Genomic DNA, 11833 nt, shown 5'->3' on the forward strand with positions numbered 1-11833 from the left:
TCTATGAAGTGCTGTCTTCTGACATCCTCAGGCCTCTAGCCAGGGGGCTACCTGGGAGGGGCCTGGGAATGCTCTTTTGTTTGGAGAAGGCAGTATGAGGCTGCATGGTCAATTCATTGGTGCGTTAATACAAGAAAATCTAAACCACCAAGAGAGTTCTATGAAGAGTCTCTTGATTACAATTCAAGTGGGAGGGAGGGAGCCTCCAGGCCTGTGTCTGCCTGCTTGGGACCTCCCTCTCTGATGGGAAGTGAGTGCCTGGAGCAGGTGGCTTCTGCCTGGGGCGTGAGGGCTGCCTGTGCAGTAGGGGAAGCTGGGTGGGTGCTGCAGAGCTCCATGGACCATAGGTAAGAAGGGTGTGGGGCCTCAGTGCTGAGGGAGGATTTAGGGTTGCATGCAGCCTGCCCAGAGAATGCTCTCTGCCATCCAGGGGGGCTCTGGGCTTCCGTGGGACAGTCCAGGGGCTCAGAGAGAGGAGAGGTGAGGCGGCCCAGGCTGGGCCCCAGGTCTCTCCCTACAGTGCTCTTTCAAGCCCGGCCCAGGCCTGCAGAAACCCCATCTGTGGGCTGTGTTGAAGTCACTGTTTCTTGGAAATGGGGTCACAGTTTCTCATTCAAGCCTCAAGTCTCTAGCCAGCCTGCACCCCCTGGTGTCTGTGTGTGTGGTGCTGGGGTTGGGAGGGAAGGGTGGAGCTCCTTAAACTAGAGGAAGTGATGCTGGGTGGTCTTGCAAAAGGGCTCGTGTCCTTAGGGTCTCAGTTTCCTGTTCCCTAAAGTAGAATGGATAACAGAGACCCCTTCTTGACAGTAGGGAGGCATATTCCCAAACACCCCAACAACAGCTGGCAGGATTTCACAGGGAGGAAGGAAACCGTGTTCTGAAGCCTTTAGCCTGTGCCTGTGAGTGGGGCTTGGAAGTAGAGGGAGGAGAGGCTGGGGCGTCAGGCGCGGTGGTGGGGAAGGGCTTGGGCTCCAGAATAGGCGGAAAGCAGGGACCTGGTGACTCACTGGAACAGAATGTCCTGTTTCTTCATTATTTCCTGGTGGAGTTTCTGTGAGGCCTGATGGTGGTGGTGGTGGTGGTGGGGAACCTTGAGGGGGAGCCGGAGGGAGGGAAATTCACACTGACAGCCACCCTAGATTTCTGGGCTGGGAAGCAGGCCGTAGGTCACTGTGTATTGTTGACTTTATCTCTGCAGTGTCCTGCCCGGAGTCCTGCCCTAGCTCGCCCCTAGCCAGATTCGTGTGGGGTCCCTCAGGGCTGCCCATCTGCAGCCACGTCCCTCTCTGCAGCTTCTGTATAAGGCAGCCAGAGGGAGCTGCCCATACTCCTCTCTGACCTTGGGATAAAGTCTTTGCCTCCTGGTGGGTGTTCGAGGCCCCCACACTGGGTCCCATCTTTGTGGCTTGGGTCCTCCCCTCACTGCACCAGTCATTGACTCTAGAAAAACCCTCCCCCTCCCCTTTGCTTTTTTTTTCTCTTTACTTTTTCTTCCTCTATGTAGGAGAAATATGCTACTAGTCAACCTCTACTGTAAGGCTGACAGCCCTGAGAACTCCTTTTTTTAATGTAGAGTGTTATGGGTGTATTTCTGCTCCCCAAGAAATGAGGAGCAGACATTTCCACATGTGATCTCTTTGTGTTTTTGCCCTAGAAGAATTTGTTTCCCTCTTCTGTGGGTTTCCAGTTTATTATTTCTTTGGTATGTCTGTTGGAGTACTGACCAAACTCTCTTCCCCAGAGATGTCAGGAAGGATGCAAACCCCTCTGCCCTCAAGGTCTGAGAGCTTCTTGAGACCCTCCCTTAGGCCCCCCAATCCCCCCTCCCCCAACCAGCCCACACAGAAGATGCTCAGGGCGGATTCTCAGAGTCTCATGCTCTCTGGAAAAGTAAATAAGATTGGAATAAGCGCTGGTAGATATTTAGGGCCCAAGGGATACTGAAGAGAGCAGTAAGGACCTGCAAGGAGGAGCCAGGGAGGCCTTTGGGTTCCAGTGGCCTCGCTGAGGGAGCGCCTTCTCCTGCTGCACCTTCCCAGTGTTGGCGTGGGGGCCTGGAAGGCGGGAAGCGTGGAGCAGCTGGATATCTGCAGCCTGCTGGTGGCCTGGACATTGTCCCTCTCCCCCCATGCAGAGCCCCTGTCAGTCTAACAGCCTTTCCTAAGTGTGGCCTTGAGCCAGGGGAAGAGCCAGCTTCCCATCTGTATTAGGGGGTCTGCTGTTACCCTCTTCCTTGTGAGTATCAGTGGCATGGATGACCGTGGTCTTTTTGTTGATTAGTTGATGATGATGGATGCTCAGAGGACACAGGCATTTCTTCTAAGTGACAGATATCTTTGGGACCCCCACAGCATCTGGGGCTCATGGGCAGGGGCTGCACATCACAGGATTACAAACATAAGAAGAGTGACAGCTGGGGAAAAACACCTCTGAATTACGGGCAGAACTTAATATCTCTCTTTCATCTACTCTCTGAAGGTGCCGCTGCCATGGTCACAGACTGGGCAGTTGGGGATGGCTCAGGGTGAGGGGACTGAGCTAGAAAGCCATTTTCACCTCGACCCACCTTTATCAAGGGTTACTCTTTGTGGCCTGGGCTTCAGAGGTCACATCAGTCACAGTCCATTGCATATGATCAGTGTGAGGTCCACAAATACCCCTAAGAGCTCTTGAAGCAGATGTGCCTGTCCTCAAGCACACAGCCTCCATGCATATGCTGATGTCCATAATGAGGCTGGACCAGAGGGCACAGTTCACAGATGAATCAAAGAAGGGTAAGGGACCCGCAAATCTCAGACTCAGAAAAGAAAATCTAAACAAGGCAGAAGGTTAGAGGGCCGAGCAGGGGCCCTACATTGCAGATGAAGATTAGGGGTTGGTGGAGGCAGGGCCAGAATGACCTTGTGTGCACCGGGGTGGGGGGTGGGGTAAGTGCAGTCACCCAGGGGGCAGCAGCCCTGCGGGTCCTGGGCCCTCTCTCACAATTGGAGGAAGGCTCACAGCTCTCAGACATCTGCATTCAGGAAGTGCTGACAGTTACACAGACAGCTCAGAGCTTATCCCCAAGCAGGACCAAGGCAGCAGCACGCAGGGATGAGCAAGCGATGGCCTGGCCCTGAGTAGCCAGGTCGGGAGGTCATGGCCCCAAGCACAGCCAGACCTGTCACCCTGGGAGCCCAGGGTAAGTATTCACAAGGTTGGAGTGTGAGCAGGGGGTGGAGCAGGCAGCAGGGAGGGTTGGGGGAAGCCAGTGTGAAGAGGTCTCCTCGGAGTCCCAGGGTGTGTCATGGAAGGGGCTGAGAAGTCACCAGACTGCAGCTTGTCCTGCCTCATCTAAACAACGCTCTCCCAACCCCACTCAGAAAAGCAGGCAAATGAAACTGCCCCCCTGCCCTGCCTAGGGAGCCCCATGCACTTGTGGGGACCCAGCAGTGCTCCCCACCTTGCCAGAACTGGTACCCTTGCAGTCTCTGCCCAGTACGGAACCAGGGACTTGGGCAGCAGCAGATAGGATCGTTCAAGGACTGGCCCAAGGTTCTCCAGGGGAGGAGATGGCTTGGATCCATAGGAGAGGGTCTATTTTGTCTCTTCTCCAAAAATATAAACTCTCTTGACTTTTGTAGACGTCACCAGAGAGCAAGGCTTCCTCTGAGCAAAGTCTTCTGCTCTCTCCTTCCAGCCCCTCCCATCAAGGAGTCTTGCGCTTGGGTCGATCAGGATGAGGCTTCTGCCAGAAACTGTCTGTGGAGACCAGTGGGAGCCTGGTCTGAGGCTTAGAAAACAGTGACAGAGACCAGCAGAGGCCAGGGAGTGCCATGTGAGGGCACCTAGAGGGGACACCAGCCAGGGCCTCAGACTAGCATCTTCTTAGATCACCGGAAGAACTGCTGGAGGAGCAGAGTACCCGCCACTACCAAGAGCCCCTGTTTCAGATGGGGAGCTAGGACTCTCAGACCACGCCAGGCGGCCCCCAGCCAGCTGCCACGTGGGGCCATGGAGACGGCAGTGATCGGGGTGGTGGCAGTGCTATTTGTAGTCACTGTGGCCATCACTTGTCTCCTCTGCTGCTTCAGTTGTGACTCAAGGGCCCAGGATCCTCAGGGGCATCCAAGCCATAGCTTCACTGTGGCCACATTTCGCCAGGATGCGTCTCTCTTCACAGGACCAGGTCGTCACCCCCAAGCGGTGACAGGTGCCCGGGACTTTTGGACCTTCCTGTGAGGCCTAATGGCCCCCAAGACTTGTTCTGCTGGTGGATTCAGACTCACCTACCCTGCCCCTCCCCCACTCCCAGGCAAGACTTCCCTGCTATCCCTCTCCCCAGAGTCTGGCATCCTTGTCTGTCCTGCGTCCAGCCAATTCATCCAGCTGGATGAATGGCGCCCAGCCATCTTACCCAGTTTGCTGTGACTTCTAGCTCAGGCGATCGGAGACGGTGGGACCAGGCAGGAGTCAGCTCTGGCCTCTGAGAACTCAGCTGGACCCTGCCCACAGGAGGGTTCTTAGGAAGGATCTGAAAAGCGACTAAACATGATGCTGATTGAACGGTGGGCCGGCTCATCTGGCCTGCACAGGGCCCTAATATCACAGGAATCCGTGGTAAACAGGGTCTGGGTGAACTCAGGTTACTGGAGGATGGCTGCCAAACTCATTGAATTGCCACCAGGGGAAGCAGCGCCCTCAAGTGCACAGTGTCACTTCTTACCTGCTTCCCCAGTTAAGTTTTTTTGTTACTTGAATGTGCACTTTGCTCACAGCCCAGCCAAGGCCTGGCCCCTACCGGGTGTCTGAAATCAGACCTGAAATTGTGAAACCAAAAAGCTGCTTTCTGGGAACCAGTGATTTATTTTGTAATTGAAAGTGTGTATCCTTTTATGGGTCTCCCAAGAATCAGAGTTGAAAAGCCACAAAAGGAAACAAGAGAAAATAAGATCACGGAAAGCATGAGATGTTTTGCAACAGCAAAGTCTTATTTACAAGAAGACTTTTAATATGTTTTGAATGAGACTTTCCTACTGTAACAAGTCACTTCTATTCTTAGAGTGAGTGACTTGAGTCACTTAGAAATGAGAGAAAAACCATGAACTGAAAGATTATTCCAAATAAGTTAAGATATTATGTTACACGGAGAGCATGTAGCAAAGCTCATTTTCATCACAAATGAAGAGATGTTCAGTTTTTATTAGTAGAAAATCTGCTTTCTCTGTGCCCACGAAATAAATGCTGTACCGTATTTCAAGAGTGCTGTGAAGTGTCGTCCGGCTTGCAGGTCCATCTAGCCCTCAATGGGGCACTCTCCCAGGACCAAGCCGCTGGGGCAGGGCTGACCCTGAGGGGCTCTGGCCTCTAAGAATATCGGGAGAGGCTGCCCTGGTCATGTGTCTGCCACAGGAAGGACTCTCAGAGAGGAAGGCTTGGGGCTGCAGCAATGCAGAGGGCTGAAGGGGAGTCAGGCTGGTGGGGGTTGTTTAGGGAGGGCAGATCTGCGTCCAAGGGACAGGGGCTTCTGGGGATCACACCTGAGTCATACTGGATCCCAGAGCCCCCCAAGTAGGACTTTCATAGATGTACATGGAAGCAAACTGGTTGCAGGGAGGACCTGGGAGCGAGTGAAGGGAAGCATTGCAGGTTGTATTCTTCTGAAGTGAACACTGAGACAAAATTTTGGATGCAAGATGTTTATAGGGCTCAAGACCTGTGAGGGGGAGCAAGAGCAAGCAAGACTAGATAGAGGAAGAAGTCAAATTGTGATATAGGCTCTTTTTTTAGATAAGGATTTATTTATTTATGCATACAAGAACTGGGGTACAGACCAGAGGTACAGGGGGTGAGAGGATTCACCAGAGACAGAGCAGTGAGTAGAACAGGCAGATTGACTGAAATCCACTGCTGAGGGGAACAGCAGACAAGACAGGAGAGGTCTGCTGCACCATGTAGGCCACTTCCCTGGCTGGGGATCGAACTTGTGCTGCAGAGGCTGTGGATAGCTTCATAGTGCTGTGACAACCCCTTGCGCCACCAGGGAAGCCCTGATAGAGGCTCGTAATATCCCCCCACCTTTGCTAGTCACAGCATGCTGCCCCTTGCCCCCCGGGGTAACCTCAGACCAAACTCCACAGCTGAGGCAGGTCCTTTCCTTGAAGAGGGCCTTGGTGGTGCATGTCTACCAGACCAGTCAGATGGGTGAGGCTGTCCATATATAAAGAAATACCTGGGCATGCAAATTCAGGTCAATACAGATAAATGTACAAGACCGGGGAAAAGAGAAGAGAAGGGACCTAGACTTTTCTCTGCCTTTAAGAAGAGTCAGCTCTGCTCTAGGTCAGGTGTTCTTTACCTGGACCCAAGTGTCAGAACCCAGGCCTAGGGCTCTGCCCCCATATTGAGTGTTCACAGCTTTCTTTGGGTCAGTGGAAGGAGGCTCTGCAGACTAGAATCACTGAAAACAAAGTAGTGCAGGTGTGGGGACAACCTCATTCAGCCCCAAGTTCTCCTCATTTGTTCATTTCTTCATTCATCCACTTATTTACTCATTATCTGCCTATCTACTCACCCACCCATCCATCCACTACCATCCTCCAGCCATCCATTCATGCATCCATCCATCCACCTGCCTGTTCACCCATCCATCCTTCCATCCACCAATCCATCCTTCCATCCATCCATCCATCCACCCATCCATCCACCCATCCTTCCTTCCATCCTTCCAAACATCCACCCACTCATCTACCCCATCTCCTCACTGAGTATTCCTGGTTTATCCATGCATTTATTCATTCATCTGGTCACTCATTTACCTACTCAGTCATTCACTCCTCCTTTCAATATCACTGGCTGAGCACAGGGTGGCCCCGGGGCTGCCCAGGAGGCCTGGGAGTCAGCCACACATGGTCTCAGCCCTCAATGAACTCTCCATTTAGTTGCTTGCACAAGCCTACAAATAACACACTCAGGTGCCCAAGGTGAGGGAGACCTGACAAAACCAGGGGCGAGGTGGCCCTTGAACAGGACTTGAAGTAAAGAGGGTGCTTCAACAAGCTGAATTTGGGGGAGGGTGTTCAGACAGAGGGAACAGTGTGAACCAAGTTCAGAGAATGCTTGGGAGTAGGGAGTAAGTGGCTCAGTTTGACTTGGCATGAGCAGACGAGGTCGGACAATGGCCAGCTCTCGAGGGCAGCTCTTCTTGCCTCATCTGATCAGCACATTCTGGGTAACGTGATGCAGCAGCAGAGGCAGCTTGCTTGTTAGCTGGGCAGGTCTCTAAGCACACATACCAGTGTGTTGCTAGAGGGGAATGTTGGTCCCTACACTAGAAGCCAGAGACAAGGTGCGGGAAGAATGGATACAGTCATCCCAGTGCATGACCCAGGAGGGTGGGGGAAGCTATCTAGGAGTGCAGGGAGCTGGAGCCAAGAAGGCTGTCAAGGCCAACCCCCCTGGAGCACTCTCACAAACAGGAGGGACTGAGGAGAAGCAGCTGGAGAAGGGGCGGAAGGTGGGGTGACATGGGGCAGAGAAGTGGGGCAGAGGGTTGCCAGATTTGGCAAATAAAAGCATGAAACCTCCAGTTCACTTCACTTTCAGACAAACAACAAAGATGTTTTGGTAAAAATATGTTCCATGTAATATTTGGGGCAGATACTAAAACATTTATTGTCTATCTGAGATTCAAACTTGACAGGGTACCTTGTATTCTACCTGGCAATCCTGTGTGGGAGAGAGTTGGTCTCAGAGAGGGCGGGTCAACTGGTTGAAAGACTCCAGGGGGCTGGTGACAGTGAACATGGAGATGAAATCCTGGGTTTTGCCCCACATGTGTGGGTCGCGACCTTGGTGAGAACAGTTTTGTGGAGTGAAGGGAGTGACTCCATAGTAGAGTGTTACATGTATGTGTGGGGGTGTGAGTGTGTGTGGTGTGGTATGTGTGGTGTGCGTGCATGTGTGTTGGGGTGTATATATTATATAGTGTATGAGTGTATAGGTTGTGTGGTGTGTGTGGTGTGAATGTGTATGTTATGTGATACGTGATGGGAATGTGTATGTTGTGTGTGTGTGTGTGTGTTCATGCTGTGTTGTGTGTACCCGAGACACTCCTGTCATCCCTCAGTGTGGTGCTAAGGAAAGGGACAGGCCAACCAGAAGTGCCTCTACCCCCACGAGAGGGAAGTGGCCGGGCAAGGACAGAGACTTAGCCTGGTACTGTCGGTTTTATCTGGTGGCAGCGAGGGAAAGAACTGCTCAAGGTCACCTGGAAATCTGATGGGGAGCTACTCTTCAGCTCCAGCCTCCCAGTTCCCAAATGCAGTATTTTCCTACTATTACTAGCCCTTATTTATTGGTCTCTACTATGCTACAGGCACTAGTCTATTCTGTCATTTTATCAGCCATATGGCAGCCCCATCAGCTCCATTTCACAGCGTAGGGAGCTAAGCTGCCAGCACTGAGGCACTTGAGTCAAAGCTTCCAGTGCAGCTGTGCAGGCACCTCAGGAGCAGAGCCAGACTGTCCTCCTTTCCATGGAGGTCCAGCCTAGCAAGCTCTCCTCTGGTCCACTGTTTCCCTGAGCAAAGCCTTGTTCCTACCTGGATCTTTGAGGAAGACCCGGGCTAATGCTTAATGGGCAGCCCAAGAAGCCTCAGCCCAGAAAAATGTCTGCTGAGGGCTGGACTTCTAGAGTAACATACCTCATCTGAGCCTGCCCATGAGGCCCCCCAAGGCTTCCTAAGTGCAGAGGCTGTACTTCTCAGTTCAATGCAGAGGCTTCCTTCCCCTCACCTCCCGGACCTCCCTCCCAGCTCCACCCCAGGGAGACAAGGAGGCCATGAGGGTGGGAGGGGTGTTCCACCCTGCCCTACCTGGCAGAGGGGAAAGGGCTAGGCCTACCCCACCTCCACTAACTTGCTAGGCCTCAGTGTCCCTGTTGTGCAGAGGCAGTGAGAACCCTTCCTACCCTTCTAGGGTTGTCTGAGAGAGAAGATCCTGCCTGCTCCACCATCAGGAGGAGGGGCCCACCCTGCCCTGTTCTCTCTCCACATTCCTCAACCTGGGTGGTGTTTTGCTCTGGGACAGACGGGATTCTGGAACCAGGAGGGCCTGAAATAACATGTTTTCCGGAAAAGTACTTTCCTTAAAGGAAACCACTTGTTCCAAGAAGTAAAAAGGGTCATTGTGCAAGGCCCTCACTCCCCTCAGGACATCACTGTTGAAAAGACAGACAGATTCAGCCTCTCTCCTTCCCTCCTCCTCCCTCTTACACACACACACACACACACACACAGGTCCAGAGGACTGTAACAGTGAAAAGATACAAACAGCCTAAACTCCAGCAAATCCTACCAAAAAATGGAAAACAAGGCAAGCTTAAAAACAATGAGGTAAATTTTAACTCATTACCATGTAAGGGAAGTGAACAGTAGAAGAAATCAGAGAACTATAAACACACTGTGTGGTGACATCCCACTTCTGTTGAAATCCCCCTAGGTAGAGAGGAGAGCTGTGGGGAGCACTTGTCCAGGTGTTCACCAGTGTTCCTCCTGGGGTAGGGGGGACGGTTTGTGTATTTAATATGTTTCTCCTTTTTGCTTATCTGTATTTTCTGTAATGACTGGTTTGCCTTTGAGTAAGAAAAAGGAAACTAACAAAGGGAAAGAACAAAAGTCATTTTGTTAAGTGGTGAAATAAACCAGCTCTAATCTCAGCTAGAGATACGAAAACTGTGACTAAGAAATGTGACTAAGAAATAAATTCCCTGGACAGACACAAGGAGAAGGCTAGTTGGACAGATAGACACGCATATATCTTTTGCCTAATTCACAAAATTGACATAGGCATGGCTGAAGAGTGTGTGTGGAGTGGGGCATGATCTCCAAGTTCTCAGAAAATTTTAGGATCTGGGTGTGAGGGTAACTGCCAGAAGTTCTGGGCCCAGAGGGTATGCTGGGGGTGAGTGTTGAGACAGAGTAGAGGTAGCCTAGCTTAACGGAGAGGCCTGGCTCCCACCCCAGGCTGCCTGAGAAAGTTCCTGCATCCTGGGTCCAGCTCCTCAGTTCTGGCAAGGCTGAGGAAACTTCCAGGCCTCCCCAAGCCCCTGCCCCCTTGTAGACGGAGATGGCAGGGCCCATAGCTAACAGGGGCTTTCTTGCCACTTAGGACTTCCACACAGAAGCCTTCCCAAAGTTGTAGACCAGATTTAGGAAACCTAGCCCTCGGTCCTGGGGAACTTCTGTGATGCAAATACAGGGACAGGCCCTCAGGTCTGCATGGCACTTGGCACTAGGCAAGCCCAGGCTGCCTTCTATTTCCAGTTGGTCCATGGTTTCCATCCATGGGGTTACCCTAGCCTTTAGGAGTCAGAGTGAACTGACACTCCTTGGTCCCTTCTCCACTCCCTGGTCCCACTCTTGCTGACATTGCACTGGTCTTACTTGGGCAATATCCTCTGACTGGTCTCCCTGTTTTACCTCACCACTGCCTGACAGGTCCCAAGAGGGATCCTTTCCAGATACACATGTAAAGGTCCTGGAGGGCCACTCTATGAGCTCTTACTATCTGTGGAGGGAAGGCTGTGGTCTTTCCAAGATGCCCACATCTCAGTTCCAACCGCTTGTCATATACATGGCAAAGGGTCACTTTCAGTTGCGAATCAAGTGACCTTCAAATAAGAAGATTATCCAGGAGAGCCCAATGCATTCAAAGGGTCCTTCAATGTGGGAATGAGGCAGGAGAGTCAGGTAAGCAATGTGACATGAGAAAGACTTGAAGATAGAAGATGGCCATCAGCCACGGAATGTGGGCAGCCTTTTGAAGTTGGAAAGGAAAAGGGACATTTTGATTTGAGCCCATTGAGTCTCAGTGAGTCCCATGTGGGACACTGACCTCCAGAGCTCTAAGATAATACATTTGTGTTGTTTTAAGCCACTAAGTTTGTGGTCATTTGTTATAGCAGCAAAATATTCTTTGCTCAGCTGTTAGTGTTCACTGAGATGTACGTTGAATTGGCTCCACAGTTAATCCCATTCCTGGCTGTCAAAGAACAGAGTAAGTGACATTTGAAGGAACACAGTATTAAGAAGACTGTTGAGCTTTGGGGTTTGGGGCTGCATTCCCTAGAGGTAAAGATGGGGAGACGGAAATTACACCCTCAGATGAGAAGGATAAGAGTAACAGTGAGGCTGGTGAACCCTGTGCCAGATGCTGTCCAATGTACCTCTCCAGCAACCCCAATCTTATCCAACAGAAACACCCCACGAGTGTGCAGATATATATATATCAGATGGTGTTCTTGTAGCATTAGATTTTTTTAAGATTTATTTATTTTATGCATACAAGAGCTGGGGTACAGGCTGGAAGTGCAGGGGCGTGAGAGGATTCAGCAGAGAGAGTGGGGAACAGAACAGGCAGACTGACTGAAACACCCTGCTGAGGGGAGCAGCGGGTGAGTCAGGAGAGGTCTGCTGCGCCATGTGGGTAGCTCCCTGGCCGGGGATCGAACTCGTGCTGCAGAGGCTGCGGATAGCTTCATAGGTTGCATCCTAACCCCTTGCACCACCAAGGAGGCCCCTATAGTATTAGTTTTAATAGCAAAACTTTGTAAAGATTCAAGTATCTATCAACAGGGAAATATATAAGCAAATTATGGTAAATCTACAAAATGCAATAATAGCCATTACAAAAATGTACTGACTTGGAGACTGTCCAATAGAAGAAGAGAGAGAGGGAAAAAAAGAGATATATAATGGTCCCTTAAGAGAAAAGAAAAAACAAGTACACATTCCTCCTTCCAAAGGAAAAAAAAAAGAACCTCAAAACCCCCAAATACATATACACACATTTA

At 51.3% G+C, this 11833-nt stretch overlaps 1 protein-coding gene across 1 annotated transcript; it reads left to right on the top strand.

The window, feature by feature from the left end:
• Positions 1 to 3993: 3993 nt before the first annotated feature.
• SPAAR (small regulatory polypeptide of amino acid response) lies at positions 3994 to 4221 on the top strand (the record flags this gene model as incomplete). The annotated part of the gene is made up of 1 exon (XM_084237830.1): positions 3994 to 4221. The coding sequence occupies one exon, from the start codon at positions 3994 to 3996 to the stop codon at positions 4219 to 4221; it is 228 nt and encodes a 75-aa protein (XP_084093956.1).
• Positions 4222 to 11833: the final 7612 nt, after the last annotated feature.

Source organism: Talpa europaea, assembly GCF_964194135.1.
Source record: "Talpa europaea genome assembly, chromosome: 7".
Classification (NCBI taxonomy): domain Eukaryota; kingdom Metazoa; phylum Chordata; class Mammalia; order Eulipotyphla; family Talpidae; genus Talpa; species Talpa europaea.